At 41.3% G+C, this 22,294-nt stretch overlaps 1 protein-coding gene across 4 annotated transcripts in view; it reads left to right on the top strand.

Annotated features, from left to right (window-relative positions):
* Positions 1–22,294, top strand: part of LOC144597219 (regulator of G-protein signaling 6) — a 354,481-nt gene that overhangs the window by 306,158 nt on the left and 26,029 nt on the right. For 3 of the 4 annotated variants that reach the window (XM_078406238.1, XM_078406235.1, XM_078406236.1), the window contains exons 7-14: positions 1,003–1,067; positions 1,221–1,297; positions 2,865–2,946; positions 3,536–3,610; positions 8,773–8,871; positions 9,446–9,507; positions 11,490–11,600; positions 14,800–14,925. In XM_078406238.1, the coding sequence (XP_078262364.1) occupies positions 1,003–1,067; positions 1,221–1,297; positions 2,865–2,946; positions 3,536–3,610; positions 8,773–8,871; positions 9,446–9,507; positions 11,490–11,600; positions 14,800–14,925 (697 nt within the window). The remainder of the gene's footprint in view (positions 1–1,002; positions 1,068–1,220; positions 1,298–2,864; positions 2,947–3,535; positions 3,611–8,772; positions 8,872–9,445; positions 9,508–11,489; positions 11,601–14,799; positions 14,926–22,294) is intronic. The other variant, XM_078406237.1, reaches the window with a different exon arrangement.

Here is a 22,294-nt window from a genome sequence, read left to right as displayed (position 1 = left end):
TAGCTACAGTGTATTGTTTCTCCTGATTGACCCATTCTACAGTACTGAATTTAATTGGCATGACAACCTCCTGGGGGAAGAAAGTATCCAGATAACTCTCCCTCACCTTGAGTGTCCCTATCCTGGACTGGAGCTCATCATCTCTCAACCAAAATTTCCTGAACAGCAGGCACATACTACAACGACAGTCATTATGGATTACAGCGGATTTTGGCAACTCATCACTTGCCCTGTCTAAGCATAAAACATTTAATTATTTAAACGCCATTGCTCTAACTCACCAAAGCCCTTTTCTTAAAAGCCATAGTCAGTAAACATTGCAATCCTTGAACACCACAACATCTACTAAAATGCACTGCGCCTTAGCAGAAACTACAAACTTTTATTCCTGGTTGCCACAAGTTTTGCGTCAACTGTCTTGAGTTAACCAATTCTAACTGGTTACTTACTTGTATTGTGGATTAAAGGACTTGTTTCTAATGCTTGTTTATCAGTGCAAATGAAAGTTTCCAGAATCTAACAATTTAACTAAATAAAATAATTGCATTATAAAACTGAAATTGTCTCTTACTCGGCATTTCGTAGTCTGAAGAAGGGTCTCGACCCGAAACGTTACCCATTCCTTCTCCCCTAGATGCTGCCTGACCTGCTGAGTTACTCCAGCATTTTGTGATACCTGAACTGAGTGGTAATGCCCAGTCTCTATCTCAGCCCTTTAACTGGTGTGGAATCCCCTTTGTGTTTGTGAGGTAATTGATCCACTCACCAATTAACACAATTACCATAGTTTTTCAGGCTTGAATTTGTATGAGAATCAGAAGTATTCTGAAACTGAAATACCATATCCTCGTGGTACAAGTGAACGTCAGTGAGGAGGACATTAAAATGTGCGTTTTGCCATTGATATAACCGAGGTGAAAAAAACAATTAAACAGAATTATTTCTTGAAGGGAAGCTATTTTAAGGGGGTAATTAATTTGTTTCATTTTTTCACCATCATAGCCATCTACCTGTGCAAGCGGACAATGCAGAATAAAGCGAGATTGGAGCTTGCAGATTATGAAGCCGTAGGTATACCAATTTTATAATCGACAATGTGCTATTATGACACCAATGAGTTATTTTGAAAACTACAGCATGGATTCCAGTCAGAACTTGCACTAAGAAGTAAAAAGCAGAAACCTGTTTTCTGTTGTAACGCAAAGCTGTTCATTCTGCAGGAAAATTTGGCCAGGTTGCAAAGGGCATTTGCAAGAAAGTGGGAGTTCATCTTTATGCAAGCAGAGGCCCAAATAAAGTACGTAACTCTCAACTTTATGTATGTGTAAAGTGAAAATAAAATTAAAATATCAGGGCTCTTCTTCCTGTGTATGTATGTGCAAGCTGATCTCCTATGGAATTAATTATGAACGATCTAAGCCTCGAGCATGATTATAATATGCAGCTGATAACCAGACTGTGCTATGGAGTGCCCTATTGGGAATTGCCCCAAATTACATCCTGAAGCCAGTCTGAGCGTAACCACTTGATATCAAGTCTTTCTGGGCTGGCTAGTTCTTGCTGTTAACATGGGTGAAATGAGCCATGAAATATATTGTGTTCAATGTAAAACTTATGATTGACATTTTCATGCCAAGTTTGGAAAATGATGGATGCTTTCAGAACTCTATTTGAATAAATTATTTCAGAAAACCAACTAAAATATTTTACCGCTTGCATTGGGCTGAGCGTGTTTGGGTAATTTAGCTTTATACTGATCATTAAGCAGAGATTATATTTCCTTGCATTGGCATGTATCGATTGGAAACAATTTGTTGAGCGGCACAGTGGTGCAGCAGTAGAGCTGCTGCCTTACAGCACCAGATATCTGCGTTCGATCCTGACTAAGGGTGCTGTCTGTATGGAGTTCATACATTCTCCCTGTGTCTCCGGGTGCTCCGGTTTCTTCCCATACTCCAAAGACATACAGGTGTGTAGGTTAATTTGCTTCAGTAAAATTGTAAATTGTCCCTAGTGTGTAGGATAGTGTATGGGGTGATCGCTGCTCGATGCAGATTCGGGTCTGTTTCCGCGCTGTATGTCTAACGTCTAAAGTCTAAATTAGCAGATGTGCCAATAGCTCTCCTTCCTTTCCTCAACCAATTTTAAAGGACATAATTTTTATCTGATTGTCCTGAGCAATAAGTAAGATATGATATCAATGGGCCTAATGTAAAGTCACAAGGCAGATCTTCTACCAGTAGTACCTCGAATAGTGATGCATTTCTGCCCTCTGTTTACAGTGTATGATCCAGGGGAAATCTAAAAAAAGAGCAATGTTATTTTTCAAATTGAAACGAGCAAGGAGGTATCTCTATGCATTCACGGTAAATTAATTTTTACAGTATCCCCTTAGTCCTCGCAATGGTGAAATATCCATTCTCTGAACATTATGCAGGAACAAGCACCATGCTTGACGTTGATAGTTACAGCTCCACAAGAACTTTGAGAGCCTGGTTCAGTGGATGTACCCTCGCCTATGTCAGTAGGTCCTGAATACAAGTCCAACGACCAAGACTTGAGAATACAGGCACCTCACCTTTCACACGTGTTTTTGAACTAGATCCTTTCGTACAATAGGACATCTCTGAAGAAGGGTCTCGACCCGAAACGTCACCCATTCCTTCTCTCCCGAGATGCTGCCTGACCTGCTGAGTTACTCCAGCATTTTGTGAATAAATCAGACAGAGAGGAATTTGGTCTGTGAAGTAGAAACACTACTGAACTGCAGAGACTGTGGTATTTGGAATGTTTAAGTGCAACCAAGAAACAGAAGTCCCGCAAATTCAGTGTTTTCTTTGGAAGTTGATATTATCTTCTTTTAGAATTGACAGAAAGAAGGATAAAACAGAACGTAAGATCCTAGACAGTCAAGAAAGAGCATTCTGGGATGTCCACCGGCCCGTTGTGAGTATATTTGAATTTTACCATCATTCCTTGGATATTTGTTGCAGGCACAAGAAGTCCATTCCCAACTTTGTGCTACGAGCAGGGAGCTTCCACACAGTATTTCAATCAAAAGTGCAGCTTGTGCACCTTTAGGCCAGTAACTAAAGTTGACAGGAATGTATGCACGAAGATTTTCAATCTGCAGTGTAAAATATATGAATTGGGAGAACGAGTAGGTCACTTAGTCTCTCAAGACTGCTCTGCCATTCTACGATTAAAGTGGATCTGATTTAATCTCGACTCCATACTGCCACCTACTGGTAATCGTTCACTGTTGAAAAATCTGACTACCTCTATCTTAAAAATATTCACTAATTCTGCTGCCATCACTCTTTGAGGAAGAGGCTTCCAAAGTTTTCTTTTTGATTTGCATATATGAATGAAGGCCACTAGTGCGAACTTATTTTACAAAAATTTGCCCTTCCACTGTGTAGAAGAGAGGAAAATGGCAATGCTGACAACTGAACATTGAAATGTAACTTATCTAATAGCCATTGGCACTCACATAATCTCTCACTAAATTCCTCCTTTATTATCCTTTATGCAGCCTGGCTGTGTGAACATTACAGAAATGGACATCAGGAAATGTCGCAGGATGAAAAATCCGAACATTGTAAAGAAGGTGTGTACAAGCAGCCTGCTCACATCTGCTCAATAAGGTCATAGGTGATAGGAGCAGAAATAGGCCATTCGGCCCATCAAGTCTACTCTGCCATTCAATCATGGCTGACATATCTTTCCCTCCTAACCCCATTCTCCTGCCTTCTCCCCATAACCCCTGACACCCGTACTAATCAAGTATCTATCGATCTCTGCCTTAAAAATATCCATTTACTTGGCCTCCACAGCCTTCTCTGGCAATGAGCTACAGAACGTTAGTTTAAAAAAATCACTAGGTTTCCTGCCACTCAAATTGTCTTCATGCTGAACTAGAATGGAAAGCTTGATCAAAAACAGTCAGAAACTCTATTGTACTGATAACTGGTATTAGAACTGGGAAAACAATGGCTAAATAGCTTCCAAAATGGCACAGAAAATCTACTCAACAAACTTGTTTTCATTTTTTATTGAAGCTTGGAACAACTTACGTCAGTAAATCTTTGACCTGCGTATTATGGAGTCATTCAGACATAGGATGACCTCAGTTTTGAGTGTGCGCTCATGTGTGAGAGAGCATGGTGTGCTTTGTTTTTCCTTTAAATGCTGAGCCTCATAACATTGGTGGGTAAGCTGTTGGAGGGGGTTCTTAGTGACAGGATCTATCAGCATCTAGAAAGGCATGGGCTGATTAAGGTTCATCAGTATGGTTTTGTGTGTGGGAAATCGGGTCTTACAAATCTGATAGAGTTTTTTTGAAGAGGTCACCAAGAGGTTGGATGAGGACAGGGCAGTGGACATTGTCTAAATGGACTTTAGCCAGGCCTTTGACAAGGTCCCACAGGGTAGGTTTGTCTGGAAGGTTAGATTGCATGGAATCCAAGGTGAGTTACCTGATTGGATTCAAAGTTGGCTTGGAGGAAGAAGTCAAAGTGTAGTTGTGGATGGTTTTTCTTCTGATTGGAGGTCTGTAACCAGCGTGCACCGCAAGGGTGGGTACAGGGTCTACTGTTGTTTGCCATATACATTAATGATGTGGATGACAATGTAATTAACTTTGTTAGTAAATTTGCAAAATTGGCTTAGTAGTCAGTGAGGACAAATATCTATACCTTCCTAACTGATCTAAATCAAGATCTATATCGGTTAGGAAGGTGGCAAATGGAATTTAACTCTGACAAGTATGAGGTATTGCACATTGGTTTGTCAAACCATGGCAGGGCATTGAAACATAGAAACATAGAAAATAGGTGCAGGACGAGGCCATAGGCCATTCGGCCCATCAAGCCAGCACTGCCATTCGAGCCAGCACTGCCATTCATTGTGATCATGGCTGATCATCTACAACCAGTAACCTGTGCCTGCCTTCTCCCCATGTCCCTTAATTCCACTAGCAACTAGAGCTCTATCTAACTCTCTTTTAAATTTATCCAGTGAATTTGCCTCCACTGCCTTCTGTGGCAGAGAATTCCACAAATTCACAACTCTCTGGGTGAAAAAGTTTCTTCTCACCTCAGTTTTAAAAGGCATGTGCAGTAGACAGTGAAGCCCTGGACAGTATGGATACTTAAACATGGTGAAGAAGGTATTTGGCACACTGGCCTTCATTAGGATGGATATTGAGCACAACGGCTGGGACATCATGATGCAAGTGGTTGGTGGGACCATGGTTACACATTATGTGCAGATTAGTTGTCCAGCTATAGGAAGCCTGTCATTAAGTTGGAAAGAGTGCAGAAGTGATTCAACAGGATGTTACCTGGGCTTGCAGCCTGAGTTACAGGGCTGAGGTTGGAAAGGTTGAGACTTTTTTCTTTGGAAAATAGGAGGCTGAGGGATGACCTTATTGAGGTGTACAAGATTATGTGGCCATGGATAAAGTGAACACTTTTACCCAAGGTAGAGGATTCTAAAACTAGAGGGCATAGATTTGTTTTGAGAGCATTGATATTTCAGAGGGACTTCAGGAGAAAATTTGCACTCAGAGGATAGTCTGTGTCTGGAATGGGCTACTAGAAGAAGCTGTGGAAGTGGATACAAATGCGAATTCTAAAAGACATTTGGACAGATATATAGAGAGGAATGTTTGGAGGGTCGTGGGCCAAATGCAGACAAATTAGACCAGCACAAAATGCGAACTTGGTCAGCAAGGTGGCTGAAGGGTATGTTTCCAAGCTGTACAGTTCTGTGAATTTATCACTAAATGCAGACATTTGGTGTTGATATACAAATGGTTTACAGTTGTGACACAAAATGTTATCCATACTTGCGCAGCAGATATTAACTAATAATGGAAGAAAATCTGTCTATCAAGTTGATTGTTCTGGAATTATTTTAACATTCACTATAATGTGCTCTTAAATGCCATTAAATCCAGACATTAGATAATCTCTGGGAAGAATGAAAATAAGAATGCTGAGTAATTGTGTTTGAATATACTCAGCAACTGGACCTCCACATGACAGAGAATTTCAAAACATTATCCACTGGGTGAAGATGTTTCTTCACGTCACAGATAAGAAGACCTTTCTTCAACTAGGATCTAATGGGTCTTTAGGATTGTTTATGCAAGAGAGCTAGTAAGGCTCCAATTGCTGACAGAGACTTTTGGACGTTAATGGAATTAAGGGCTATGGGCTTAGTAGTAAAGTGGCAGGAGAATAAATGATCAGATTGAAAGGGGTGCTTGATTTTTGGAAAAGTCACCAAGACAAGTAGTGTGACGTAAGTGGCTTTTAGGATGGCACATGTCACCGTCTATTCCCCATGAAGTTATTGTAATATCCTGAATATTAAACGGGCTTGAATCTGTTGCCTATACTGGACCTTGCCCACACAGGGTAAAAATATCCCCTTTCCCTCTCTCTGTCGTCTTTTTGGTTTGTAAGCAATTTGTAAGTTTAGTTTATTTGGGCATCCTCCAGTGTCTCTAAGAGAGATACTGTTAGAAACTGTGAGAAGTGTTGGTTGTGGGAACTATAAAGTTTAGACTCTGTGAATGAAAATTAAGTATGTTATGGACAAACTTCCTACTGGAGTAAATAGAGACATGGAGTGCTGGAGTAGCAGTGGGTGAGGCAGCATCTCTGGATCAACAAACATGGATAGGCGATGTTTCGGGTCGGGACCTTTCTTGGAGACTGGGATAGATTGTAGTAGTGGGGAGGAACTCAGCAGGTTGAACGGCATCTGTGGATGGAAAGGATAGGTCGATGTTTCAGGTCGAAACCCTGCATCAGGACTGAGAGTGGAGATGGAAGATAGCCAATGTAAAGTGAAAGAGGAAGAGTGGCGAGAGAGAACTGAGAAGTGATTGATGGACTGAGAGGGACAAAGATGAAGGGTATATGGAGTGAGGTAATGGAGGGGAGAGGAGGGGTTGCAAGGCAGAGGCAGGTAGGTGATGGACGGAGGCAGAGAGGAAAGAAAAAAGGGGAAATGAAACAAAAAGAATGAAAGAAGGCATATGGAGGCAGGTGATGGGAAGGTGAGGGTGGGGACAGCTGCTGGAGGATGATAAACTGGAACACAAAGACCGCCAGCGCTGGAATCTGATAAGCAGGGAAGGTGATAATGGGAACCATGAGAGGAGAGGTGACGGGTAAATGCAAGCAGAAGCAGATGGGGATGGGGAGGAAAGCCTGCAGCGTAAACATGTGAGAAGTTGATGGATGAAAACAAAAGTGAGAGGGAATGAAAAGGTGTGATGGGGGCAGGGGGAGGGGATATGGGAAAGTGGACAAAAAATGGGAGGACGGAAGGAGGATCAGAAAGAGAGACTGGATGAAAGGATTACACAGAACAGGAAAATTCTGACTGAGAGGAAAAGCACAGTAACCATCATTCTTGTTTTCATTCCTGGGTGGACTGCTGTGTGCTTGTATGTATCTGAAATATTTCCCAAGGATTTATGTTATAGCATAGATCTCTGCTCTTGTCGCCAATAAGATCATTAAGATTATTTGGTTCCATTCTGATTTATCTTGAAATGCTAGTTTAATCAGCCATTGAGTTGTAGAACCATACATCGCAGATACAAAACTTTTGTACCACCATGATGCAGAGTGTTACTTACAGGGAAGAGTTTACTATGCTTTTTCTCTCAGTCGGGGGAAGGAAGAATCCTTGCTGCCACCTGAGTAGTGATGAACGCTAGCAGATTACGGGACCTTTGCAGGTTTGCATGACCTGCTTATCCAAGATCAGTCACTCGTGGAATTTGGGAGTCCAGACTAAAGTTACAACCATTGCATTTAACTCTAGAAAGGGACATATGGAGTTGCAGAGATGTGGGTGGGGTAAGGCAAGCAGGAGTAGTTGGATGGACAGAATAAACAATTAACCATCACACACCTGCACCTGGGGTGGAGGATTGTGAGGAAGGACATAGAGAGGGACCAGAGAGAGGGACCAGAGTGAGATCAGAGAGAGAGAGAGAGACCAGAGACAAAGAGAGAGACCAGAGACAAAGAGAGAGAGAGAGAGAGAGAGAGAGAGAGAGAGAGAGAGAGAGAGAGAGAGAGAGAGAGAGAGAGAGAGAGAGAGAGAGAGAGAGAGAGAGAGAGAGAGAAACAGAGAGAGAAACAGAGAGAGAAACAGAGAGAGAAACAGAGAGAGAAACAGAGAGAGAAACAGAGAGAGAAACAGAGAGAGAAACAGAGAGAGAAACAGAGAGAGAAACAGAGAGAGAGGAGAGAAACAGAGAGAGAGGAGAGAGTGAGAGAGGGAGCAGAGAGAGTGAGACAGAGAGTGACAGAGAACACTACTCTATCAATTCCCCATTCTCTTCTTTATATTGATGTCAAGACTCCAATAACACCATGAGAAGAAGAACAGGAAGATGTTTATCTTTCTTAACCAAGAAGGAAGGGTTCTGGTAAACATGAGATTTTTGACAGTAAATGACAAATAAACGATTCACTCTCTGACTCTTTCGACGTCTGCATTGAAAGCCCATTCCTTCTCTCCAGAGATGCTGCCTGTCCCGCTGAGTTACTCCAGCATTTTGTGTCTGCCTTTGAAAATCCAGGTGTCAGTTTTCAGAAGCAGGCTTTCTGGGATTCTACATTGACTACTGACTTGTCATTGATTGTCACATTTATGTCTGGATAATGTAGTATTCATTTTTGGCACAATTTGAAGATGAAATAGTATTTGATTTGCGATTCTGTAATTATTTTCCATCAGTCAGTGTATGGGATCTCAGAAGATTCACAGACACACAGTCCTGTACATACAGTTACACAAACAATTAAGAAGCCTGCAAAAGATGATCTGAAGAAACAGGTAACATAAGACTTGATAGAGCTTCTATTCCATGTGAAAAAAGCTGTATGTGATTCCTCAGTAAGTTTCATAATCTATATCTACCTGGGTCATCTGTCAGCTAAATTCTTGTCCTTCCACAGTTTAAACTTGCAAATTCATCTAAACAAATTGACAGAATGTGATATGTGACATGACACTGATCATGTACAAATCGATTTATTCACAAAATGCTGGAGTAACTCAGCAGGTCAGGCAGCATCTCGGGAGAGAAGGAATGGGTGACGTTTCAGGTCGAGACCCTTCTTCAGATGAAGGGTCTCGACCCGAAACATCACCCATTCCTTCTCTCCCGAGATGCTGCCTGACCTGCTGAGTTACTCCAGCATTTTGTGAATAAATAAATATGACACTGATCAGTTTCATAACACCAGCATTAAGCAATGTGAACTGTTAATTGGATCATACAATAGTTTTGAATGTATATATGCCTAGATTGTCAGCCTCCAGTATATTGTATGTGTTGGCTGGAATGATGTGTAGCTGTATTGATGTATTAATATATATCTTAACCATTGTTTCTTTCTACTTCCAGATAACATTTTTAAATATCCAGCTAGAAAGACATTGTTTAAAAATGTCTAAAGTAGCTGAAAGGTAAGGCTTGCGTAGTAACGATTCAGCCAAAGAAAGTTGATGGCTGTTATTTTCATACCACTTGTGGATAAGGGAGGGGAGACTAAGGATCCATAACAGTGCAGGCTAGAGAAACTGGAGGAAGCACGTCATGACAAGATTGGCATTTATATCTGCACATGTTCAAAACCCGAAGCCATAAATAAAAGATAGTCATCTAGAAATGCAACAGAGATTGCAAGAAAAACGTCTTTATCCTGAGGATAAAGAAACTTGAACTTGCTCCCATGAGGAAAATAATGAGGTGAATAGAAGGAGGAGTTGGATAAGGATGGCATAGTGTTTGTCAGATGAAGAGCTGCTGCTTCACAGCACTGGAGACCACGATTAATCCTAATCTCCAGTGCTGTCGATAACAGGTTCCCTCTGAGTGTTTCTCAGTTTCTACCAAATCCCAAAGATGTGCAGGTTGGTGGGCTAATGGGCCATTGTAAATTCACCCTAGTCTGTAGGTTAATGGTGGAATCTGGGCTGAGTTGATGGGAACATGGAGAAAATAAAATAGGTTCAGTCAACAATGTTCGGCATGGACTCAATGGGCCTGTTGCTGTGCTGTATGGCTGTAAGTAAACTGTAGAACAGCAAACAGTACCGCACAGAAACAGGCCCTACAGCCCATAATGTCTGTGCTGAATGTGACACCAAGTTAAACCAAACTCCTTTGTCTGCAAGTGAATATTAAATGCCACTTTCCTGTCGGCCTCCACCACCACTCCTAACAGCACATTCCAAGCACCCATCACTCTCTGTGTATAATAAACTTGGCCTGCACATCTCCTTTAAACCTTTCCCTTCTCACTATGCCTTCTAGTCTTTGACATTTACACCCTGGGAAAAGGATTGTGACTGTCCACCCTATTTATGCCTCTCGTGAATAACAAACTTTTGTCATGTCTCACCTCAGCCTCCGATCTCCAGAGAAAACAATCCAAGTTTGTCCAACCTCTCTTTATAGTAAATACCTTCAAATCCAGGCAGCATCCCGGTAAATCTCGTCTGCGCCCTCTCCAAAAAATGGAGCAATTAGAACTGCACACAATACTCCAAATGCAGCCAAGCCAAAATCCTATACTCAGTGCCCTGAACGATGAAGTCAAGCATACCATACACCTTCATTCTTACTCTATCTAAGTATGTTGCTACTTTCAGGAAGCTGTAGACTTGAACCACAAGATACCTCTGTACATCAATGCTGTTAAGGGTCTTGCTGTGAACTGGATACTTTCTCCATATGTTATTCCACTTATATCCCTCCCAAAGTGCCACATCGCATACTTGCTCAGATTCAACTCTATCTGCCATTTCTCCACCTATTTTTATAGCTGATCTATATCCCACTGTATATTTTGACAAAACTTCCTCACGGACTGCAACTCCACCAATTTTGGTGTCGTCAGCAAACTTACTCACCAACCCATCTACATGTATGTCCAAATCGTTTATATGTATCATAGACAACAAAAGTCCCAGCACAGGTCCCTGCGGACATCCACTGATCACAGAACCCCAGCAAGAATAACACTCTTCCACCAAAACCCTCCGTCTGCTATGAGTAAGTGATTTCTGAATCTAAACAACTAGTCACTGTGGATCCCATGCACCTTCATGTCCTAGATCCTCTGGATAGTTTTTGACTTTGCTTCTTTGCTTGTTCCATTCCAACCACTTTCTGACTTCTGACTTGCACCAACATCCCTTTGCAGATTTTCCCTCTAGTTCTCTCCTCCCCTTCCCCCTTCCTTTGCCCCTGTTTTTGCCTGAAACTTTTTAGACTTCAAACTTTCCCAGTTCTGTTGATCTAAAATTGTTAACTTTGTCTCACTGTCTCCCTAGATATTGCCTGACCCGCTGAGTATTTTCAACAATTACCGTTCTGACTACAGGTTTTCATTGGTAATTTCCCCTTTTTTGCTAACACTTTTCTGGTGCTTTTTGACTTTCAGTTTAGTCAGTTACACTGAGCAGTATTTGGACTATGATCCCCTTCTGACTCCTCAAGATCCTTCTAACCCTTGGATCAGTGACGACAGCACATTCTGGGACATGGAAGCCAGGTAACAAAGGAAGATTTATTAATTGATGGATGGGATAAGTGGAACTCTTGATGTAAAAAGATAAAGTGATTTTCAGTGCATGGTATCAATGTTAAGTGAGTCTTAGAAAGGGATTGTGGGACTAAATGGGTTGATGAGGTGCACCATCCCTGAGATCTATTATGGGGTGCAGTTCAGGATTCAACAATCTTTTCATCAGTTCTTGAAGACTGAAGCAGAGATTAAAGATGCATACTTGGTAGAAACTCACAATGTAAAACCAACCCTATATTCAATATTAAAATTAAGCTCAAGATGATGGTTGTTTAATTTTATATTTAATTTTAATTTTATATTTTCCACACTCTTCTTCCCGAGATGCGTCACATTTAATCTGTAATGTGCCGGCCGATTTCATCAGTCTATCGCTAGGAAGTTGGAGTTCACCCATTCTAGGTGGGGCTGGATAGGAGCCCAGTTGGGTGAGCTTCAAAATTGGTGGGAAAAAGTCACAAGGGGTGGTTTACACCCTGAATTGTACAAACCTTTTACTGCCCGTTTCCTGATGCCAGATGTCTGCAGAGCTTGCAGCTGCTGTGTTATAGCAGCATCAGTGGCGGGGAAGTGAGTTAATTCTTCAAGAGCACTCTTCCACAACAGCCACAGTACAGCAGTATAAAAGGCCACCATGGGGCTGAGAAGAAATAGACGAGCGGGATAATGGATGCGCAATGATTCCACATGTCCAGAAACATCCCACACATTTGTTGATCTTATCCTGTCCTCCAACCATGGGTACGAGTGGTCCCAAGGTACCAAGAGGTAGTGGCTCATTGAGGGGCCAATGACCACAGCACTCTGCTCCAAGGACGGAGAAGTCATCAGTGATGCTTGTGAGTGAAATGCAGCACTGAAAACTGATTCGTGCAGAAGCTGTGGGCAAAACACTGAAGTCAAGGTGGGAACACTGTAATCCAGCTCTCTGCTGCATTGTGGTGTGGTTTCAGTGGTTCAATGGTGCTTTTATTGTCACATGAGCAAATGCACAGTGAAATTCTTTTCTTACCTACAGTCCAGTAAAATATTGCCATATCCAATCACAATCCACGATTAGCAAAGTGTGCATAAATAGTCTACTGAACCTGCATGCAAGGGGCACTGGATTTTTGGCTCAATTTTCAAAGTCCAGTCTGCACTGTAGGTCTTATGAGCGTTGCCCGACACTCTTTTCTTTGGATCATTAACATATCAGGGAGGACCATAAACAGCTACTTCCTCTCAGTAAATGGGGAAATAAACCTGAATGACTAAATGACTTGTTGGATGAGATGTGCACTAATAATGAATGAATGAATGAATGAATGAATGAATGAATGAATGAATGAATGAATGAATGAATAAGTTTATTGGCCAAGTATGTACACATACAAGGAATGTGCCTTGGTGCTCCGCTCGCAAGTATCAACACGAATATACAGTAAACAATTAAGAATAAAGCATAAAATATTAAAACATCAAGAATACACCATTACCTCAGTTGCCTCAGGAAGTACATCCTCTGTTGGGCCTTTTTGACTGCGGAGTCGATGGTGGCCCACCCATTTAAGGTCCTTGGAGATGATGGTTCCAAGGAACTTAAATAATAATAATAATAATAATCCATTTATTTTATATAGCGCCTTATCACATGATCAAAGCGCTTTACAAAAACAAATGACTCCACAGATGTGACTGTGGTGTTGTTGATGGTGAGTGGGGGGAGGGGAGGGGGAGCTCTCCTAAAGTCTACAATCAGTTCCACTGTCTTAAGAGCACTGAGCTCCAGGTTGTTACGAAGGCACCAGGATGCCAGCTGTGTCACTTCCTGTCTGTAGGCAGATTCCTCCCCATCCTGGATCAGTCCAATCAGGGTTGTGTCATACGCAAACTTGAGAAGCTTGACAGAGGAATCTGTGGAGGTGCAGTCGTTGGTGTAGAGAGAGTATAGGAAAGGGGAGAGTACGCAGCCTTGCGGTGCTCCTATGCTGAGGGTCTGCAGGTCCGAGATGTACTTTCCCAGCCTCACATGCTGCTTCCTGTCTGTCAGGAAGTTGATGATCCACTGACAGAGGGGTTCAGGCACAGTCAACTGGGTGAGTTTGGAGTGTAGTTGCTCTGGAAATGTGCTTGGGGTCTTTTTCCTGACAGTCTCTAATCAACTCAAAATTGATTGCCACTGTGATCTGATCTGCTCAAAACTACCTTTGTGTGCAAATCCAAGAACATTTCTGGGCATGTCTTTGCAATTTTTATTCCTTTACTCCTCACTGTTTATGTTATCAAATTTTGTGCCATCTGTACTCATTGAAATTCTATACCAATTACTACCTGTCATTTGTAGATATGGTAGCAATGGTCTGATTGCCAACTCAGAACATAGAGCATAGAACAGTTCAGCACAGAATAGGCCCTTCGGCATACAATGCCGAACATGAGGCAACATTAAATTAATCTCCTCCGCCTGGGGGTGAGGGGGAACAAGTCAAGTAACCTGTGAACTGCGGCACTTGGGGAGTGGCAACATTAGTGATGGGGAGTTTTGGGTTTGAGGTAATTAGGTGATGCTTTCTATTTGGCTTCTGCCCATAGGAGCTACAACAAAACTCAGGATTCATTAGAGAAAGGTTGAGTCTCTAATGGAGCCCTTTTGTATTGTGTCTCATGGAATTACAAAGGCAGTAACCTTTTATTTTGTTCATAGTCTTATCAATGTGCTGAGCATATTCTATATGTTTCATTAAACATCATTAAATAATTTGTTTATAACAAGCAGGTACTATTGCAACGTTTAAGAAACATTTAGACAGGCACATAAATTAGACAGGTTTAGAGGGATATGGGCCAAATGCAGGCAGGTGGGATAGTGCAGATGGGACATTTTGGTCAGTGTGGGCAAGTTGGGCCGTATGGCTGAATGACTCTATGACTCTAAGCAGTATTGTTGTGGAATGGTAATGGATGACCACTGATCACCTGAACATAGGACTTGTCCAAGTTGTGGAATCGTTTTTTGGAAAATCTGTTGGCAAGTCATTTTACCTGAATAGCGTTATGAAAAGTGAGAGATGGTTCTATCTAAATGCACCCTCATTACTTATTTGTTTTGAATGAATTATTGGAAACAGTATGCATGAGATGTTTTTGTTAAAACGTTGCTCTCTTCTTTCTCCTGTCCCTGAAGCAAAGAGCCGAGCCAGCAGCGTGTGAGGAGGTGGGGATTCTCCTTCGATGAAGTGCTCAAGGATCCTGCAGGACGCGAACAATTTCTGAAGTTCCTCGAGTCTGAGTTTAGCTCCGAGAATCTGAGGTAGCGTAATCATCCATGAAATCTTCACTAAATCTGACCTACAAAATTTTCTTTTTGATAAATGCATGCAGATTCTGGCCAAACGTATGATTTTCTGCATGCTTTGTTCCCAAGTCTTGACAATGGATTTTAGCATTTTCATGACAACCGATGTCAGGTTCTTTTTCCTTTTTTTGTTTTGAATGGTGGGGGGATTACGCTGACATTTTGGAAGATCGTTGGTGTTGCATTCACATAGACACAAGAAACTGCAGATGCTGGTTTACAGAAAGACACATAGTGCTGGAGTACCTCGGCATGTTCAGGCAGCATCTCCGGAAAACAAGGAGAGGTGACGTTTTGGGACAGAAGGCAAACTCAATATTGCTGCAGGGGTATGTTTTAGAAACCTAGAGTCAGACAGTCAAGTCCTAAAGATTTTGAAGCCTTTGGTGGCCTCTCATACTTTCTAATAACTTTACATACCCCACTGCCATAAGACCCTTGGGTCCCCTCAATTTCCATTACATGCATTGTCTTCTGCAGAGTATACAATTAACATAACTTCACATTTTTCCCATTCATTTTTCTCCATTATAATTTCACCCATCACAATGAGATGCACATTTACTTTTCTACACGTTTCCTTTCCTACGCCCAACCCTCAGCAATATAATTCTTTTTGACAATGTTATAAATCCTTTCTTCATTATTAGCCACAGATAGATCATTGAAGTGTTTATTCCAAATATACAATGACGACAATCAACGTTATTGATCAATGAAGTGTATGTTTGTTGAGAACTGAGAAGTGTATCGTTAAATGTTTGTCAGGATTTACTTACTGGGAATAGTTTTCACCTATTGCACAATCTTCCCTGGCCAGCTCATTGTCAAATACATGTAATAGACTGTAAGATTAAGAGTCTAGTTTCCAACTGATTTGTGTCTCTACAGAACAGCATGCAAGGCTGCCTTACTATGAGATAGCCAATTACCTCATCTAGTAGCATTAGATGTCGAAAATAGCTTGCTTTCCAGTTGTTTCTTTGATATATTGCTCCCTGAAATTGGTCAATGCATACTATGAAAACAACCTCCAGGCTTCTGCCAATTTTGATTTACCCAGTTGACAAACATTAAGGTCCACCATGATTATTATAGTACTTTGCTCCAATCTTTTCTTTTAATTCTGGATTAGTTTGAATTTGAATCACTGCCAGCAGTCTGATGAAGGTGATGATTTGGGTTGGGACCTATCCATGTTCTCCAAGATGCTATAAGAAAATAACTGCAGATGCTGGTACAAATTGATTTATTCACAAAATGCTGGAGTAACTCAGCAGGTCAGGCAGCATCTCGGGAGAGAAGGAATGGGTGATGTTTCGGGTCGAGACCCTTCTTCACATTCTCCAAGATGCTGCCTGACCTGTTCAGTTACTCCAGCACTTTCTGTGCTTCTATACTTCCATGAGGGTTTTTTTTGTCCCTTTTTATCACTGATCAGAACTGATCATTCTATACTATGGCCTTCTGTCTTCTATTGTTTTCAATGCTCCTTACTCTCCTTGGCTGTTCCTTCTGAGCATTGTACCTAAGCCTAAAATGTGCATTGGCAGAGTGCACAAATCAAAGACTTTCAAATCATGTTTTGGAATTTCCCATCACAGAGGTCTCACTAAACTGCAACAGATGGAAGTTACATAGTTCAGTGAACAAAAGTCTTAAAGCATGGAAACAGACCCTTTAGCCCACGGAGAACATCAAGCACCCATTTGTATAAAATCTGTACAAATCCCATTTTATTCTCCTCCCATTCCCGTCCATACCATCAGCCCCCATAATTCACTAATGCACTTGGAGCAACTTACAGTGGTCAAATAACCTACCAATTCACACGTTTTTGGGATGTGGGAGGAAGCCACGATCACCTGCAATTGTTTTTGTAATTGAACCCAGGACTTCAAAACTGTGAATCAGAAACTCTCCTAACTGCACCACTAAGTGCAGCTTATAGTGGAGCCTACCAGGGAAAAGGCATCCTTTAATTCTAAAGAGGAAGGATGATTCTAGGGAGAGAATGAGGCAATCGTGGCTGACAAGGGTAGTTAAAGACAGCATAAAACTAAAAGAGAAGGCATATAATATTGCAAAGATTAGTGGAAACTAGAGGATTGGGAAGCTTTAAAAAGCAACAGAAGGCAACTAAAAGGCCAATATGGGGAAAAAGGATGAAATATGAAAGTAAGCAAGCCAATAATATAAAAGAGGAAAGCAAAAGTTTCTTCAGATATATAATGAGTAAGAAAAAGGCAAGACTGTACATTGGACCACTGGAAAATTATGCAGGAGAAGTGATAATTGAGCATAAAGAAATGGCAGAAGAATTGAATAACTTTTCTGCACCCCAGGGTTCTGAATGAAGTGGTTGTAAAGATTGTGGAGGCATTAGTAGTGATCTTTCAAGAATCACTAGTGTCGGGAGAGTTTCCAGACGATTGGAAAATAACAAATATTACTTTGCTGTTCAAGCAGGAAGTGAAGTAGAAGATTGGAAAGTATAGGTTGGTTGGCCGACTTCAGTGGTAGGTAAGATTTCAGAATCCATTATAAAGGGTGAAGTTTCTGAGTACTTAGAATCTCATGATAAAATAGGCCGGTCAGAATGATTTTGTGACAGGGAGATCTTGCCCGACGAACCTCGAATTCTTTGGGGAAATAACTAGCAGGATAGATAAAGGAGAGTCAGAGAATGTGGTTTACCTGGATTTTCACAAGGCCTTTGATAAGGTGCCACACGTGAGACTACTAAAGAAGATGGTATCAGAGGAAAGATATTAGCATGGATAGTAGGTTGGCTGGATGGCAGAAGGCAGAGTGGCAATAAAGGGGGCTGTTTCTGCTTGGCTGCAAGGCTAGTGGTGTTTCGCAGGGGTTGGTGCTGGGGCCGCTACTCTTTACGTTGTACATCAATTATTTGGATGAGGGAATTGAAGGCTTTGTGGCCAAGTTTGCAAATTATATGAAGATAGGTGGAGGGGCAGGTAGTATAGAGAAAGCAGAGACTGTGCAGAATGACTTGGACAGGTAGTGAGAGTGGGCAGAGAAATATCAGATAGAATACAGCATAGCAAAGTGTTTAGTCTTGCATTTTTGTAGTGGGAATAAAGGATGTAGACTTTTTATGGTTTATGAGAATGATCCCAGGGAAGACTGGGTTAACATATGATGAGCATTTGATGTGTGCTCGCTGAAGTTTAGAAGGATGAGGGGAGACCTCATTGAAACTTACTGAATACTGAAAGAATTGGATAGAATGGAATGGGGAAAGGATGTTTCCATTAGTGGGTGAGTCTAGGACCAGAGGCCATAGCCTCAGAATAAAAGGACGTACTTTTGGAAAGGGGATGAGGAGGAATTTCTTTGGTCAGAGGGTAATGAATCTGCAGAATTCATTGCCACAGAAAGCTGTGGAGGCCACGTCAATAGATATTTTTTAGGCGGAGGTTGATAGATTCTTGATTAGTACAGGGGACAGGGGTTATGGGGAGAAGGCAGGAGAATGGGATTGAGGGGAAAAATGGATCAGCCATGATTAAATGGAGGAATAGACTCGATGGGCTGAATGACCTAATTCTACTCCTATAACTTATGAACTTATGCACCATCACTGTGTAAATTTCTTTACAAAAGTGTCCAAGATTACCGTAATAAATATTTGAACCATCTGAGAAAAAAAAGTTCTCCTCGGCTTTAGCTTCTCCAGTTTCTTTACACTTTGTTGTATCTGTATTATATCTTGCCATAATGGCTTAACTTTTGCTTCTAATATTATAATTGATATAGTAATGGAATCAAAGAACTACCACTTAATGTATGAAGCATGTATCTACTGATCTATCTTTATTAGCAATTGAGTTAATGCAGATCCATGAACTGTACAATTATTTAATAATTGCTCATTTATTTTTGTCTATTACTTTAACAAATAAGAGTTGACGCCAGGATATTTAATGATAACAAATTTTAAACCAGGGCCTTGATGTAACTAAATGCATTCCATGATCAAAGGTTGTCACTTCCATTAGTGAACATCAATGGAAATTTCAACCAATTGCTTTCCTGATGGTATCAGCAGAGGTTCACTCTGCAGATGGACTGATCATTTAGCAGTTTCTGAAAGCTCTTTATTCGATGCCAACCTGTGCTATTTGCTGCAAGAATGGAAACACTGTGTGTTTCTTGTCCCTATCAACAAACACAGTAAACCTTACTGCCACCCAAGCAACATTTGCCATTTGCACCAAACATCATTGCTCTTCATTTTCCCATTGCAAATGGTCCCATTGATAGGCATTTTCTACTGAGAACTAAGTCAGTATTGCTGACAGATTATGGGTTAAGTTACTGCCATCAAAAAGTTGACTGTTCGGTGACATGTTGATCTCAATTTAAAGTACAAGATGTGTTTTGGAATCAAAACCTTATTGGTAAGAAGGCTTTTGCTGAATATTTAGAATTAAAACAACACAAAGGAGCTCAGGGATCCCAAGTATCTGGAGAATGTAAGTTACTCAAGTTTTGCCACCATAAAGTCTTAATAAATAAAACACGCTCAACATTAATTTTGAGTTCTGGTTGGATATAGGTCTGGAAGTGAAATGAGCAATTTGAATTAAACCTAGGTCGAATCAGATTTGGAATCAGATAATCTATAAGATAAGGGAGCAGAATTAAGCAATTCAGCCCCATACATGACATTGCTGTTTTTACAGATTTAGCTAATGGAAGGTATGAAGTATCAAATTGCAAGAATGATGCCAGGCATCAAGGTTATGCCTTTAAGGTGAGGAGATAAATAATGAATCTCATTCTACATGACAAGGGAAGACTGAAGGGAAACCTTAGTCTGCAAAACCATGATAGTTTTGATCTACATAGATATAATGAGTGTTTCCACTAAATGGAGGTCATCAATATAAATTAGAAGAAACTTTTTTCAACCCAGAGAACAGTCAGAACAAGGAGCGATTGAGGCAAAATGTTTAAAGTGAATCAAAGTGATTACACGAGGTCGAAGGGAAGATAGTATTATGGTAGCTGAGGTAGTGGCAGAAGGATGTGAGGGAGTTTGTATGAATTCTAGATGCTATCATGGCAAACTGAGCCACTTAATATAACCAGGGAGTCATAGCATAATAGCAGGTAGAGTCAAAACAAAACAAAACGGAGGATATGAATAAAGAGCAGCTTTTCAACTGGGGATTGCTAGCTAATGGAATTCCCAACATTCAATGCTGGGACAACCGTTGTTCATTATTTATATTAATGATTCAGAACGTTGAAGCCAAAACACAATTTCTACATGACACAAATTGAAAACGTGTCTTAATACTGGGAAGGAATTCAACAAATTATTTGTGAAAAGTTGTAAAGACACTCAATGAATGGCGGAATGCACTTCAGCATTGATAAGTGTGAGGGAATAATTTTTTATTCATCAGAAAGTAATTAGAAGGATATTGCATGGAAAATCAAAATGAGATCTCAAAATACAAGCCAGTGAAGATTGTGCTTCTAAAGCACTAGTATAGTGCTTTACAAAAACCAAACAAGCATTGGGATTTATTTCTGGGGGGGGGAGAACCGTAAAGTAGCAAAGAATATGCTCATCTTGTATTGAACCACTTGAAATAAGTCACATTTACAATATGATGATAGACACAAAAAACTGGAGTAACTCAGCGGGTTAGACAGTATCTCTGGAGAAAGGGTGTCAGACTGAATAAAGGTCTCGACCCAAAATGTCACCTATTCCTTTTCTTCAGAGATGCAGTCTGACTCATTGTGTTACTCCAGCTTTTTGTGTCTATCTTCGGTTTAAACTAGCACCTGCCGTTCTTTCCTACACATTTACAATACTATGTATATAATTTTGGATACAAAATTATAGCATAGACCAGAGGTTTGAGGTTATACTTACTTAGGTTATACATATTGTATGCTTACTTAAGAGATAAAAGCTCAGAGGTGATCCAATAGGCATCTATAAAATTAGTCTGAAGAAGGGTCTTGACCCAAAACGTCACCCATTCCTTCTCTCCCGAGATGCTGCCTGACCTGCTGAGTTACTCCAGCATTTTGTGAATAAATACCTTTGATTTGTACCAGCATCTGCAGTTATTTTCTTATATAAAATTAGGAAGGATTTTGATCGAGTAGACAGAGAGTTTTTCCATTTATCAAAGAAACCAAAAAACTAGAATTTATTAAAATAGATATTCCGAAAGTAATCAGAAATTCGGGAGACACCTCTTAAGCAGAGAAATATCGAGAATGTGGGATTTGAGGTGTGTCTCTGCTGGACCAGCAGGTCAGGTCAAATGCTGAATGTTGATAGTCAATTAAATTGAATGGGGAATAAAGGTGGTCTAAGAATATTCCTGTCCTCTGTGAGAACAGGGAGAACAAGGCTGAAGCATTTGAAACCTTGCTCAGCTGGAATACTCAAGTGGATGATCCATCTATGATTCCTCCTGAGATCATAGAGGTCAGCCAACATAGAGGTTTGATTCATTTCACGTGATATCAAGAAATAGCTGAGAACTGACAAAAAGACGTGGGTTGAAAAGTAGCAAGTAGATATTTATGCCACAGAAGTTTCAGCCAGTGCCGACCTCCCCAGAGACAGAGTCTTGCCATCGCGCTCTGGTATTCAGTGGGCTTACCATCAGCATCTTGGAAGACACCATAGATCAGAAGCTCAACTGGACCAGCCACGTTAATATAGTGGCTATCAGTGACTGCATACCCTACAAGAAGTTTCCTGACCTTCAAAGTCTTTCCATCATTAACACGGTGTAAGTCTGCAGCATGATGGATGAATGTCTTCTGGCCTGGATGATTGCAGCTGCACAGTACTCAATAAGATCAACGACCTAGCAGGCGGGTCGCCAAGAGCGAGGAGGGACCCGCGATGTTGAGAGTGAGGAGGGACGCTGAGGGCATAGGGGGACCTGATGGGTGGCCACTGAGAGCATTGGGGGGGGGCCGCGATGTCAAGAGTGAGGAAGGCTGTCAACAGCAACCTGGGGGGGGGGGGGGTCCAAGTGCATAGGGGGACCTGGTGAGGGGCCGCCGAGAGCGTGGAGGGCCGTCGAAACATAGTGGTGCAGTGTGGAGTCGAGAGTGAAGGGGGACCTGACGAGGGGCCACTGGGAAGGTAGGGGGACCGCTGGCATGCCGCTTACGGCCACGTACAGCGGCAGACCTAGTTCACTGCCGCAAGAAGGTAAGATGTGGTGACTCTTCGTGCACTGCCAACGCGGGGCGGGGTCTGCTGTACGGTTTTACAGGATTGTATGCAGAAATAAAGCATTTCACTGTACTT

This window comes from Rhinoraja longicauda, chromosome 10 (genome assembly GCF_053455715.1).
Source record: "Rhinoraja longicauda isolate Sanriku21f chromosome 10, sRhiLon1.1, whole genome shotgun sequence".
Lineage (NCBI taxonomy): Eukaryota > Metazoa > Chordata > Chondrichthyes > Rajiformes > Arhynchobatidae > Rhinoraja > Rhinoraja longicauda.
The sequence above is the reverse complement of the archived record's forward strand: the minus strand, read 5'-3'. Positions and strand labels throughout refer to the sequence as shown.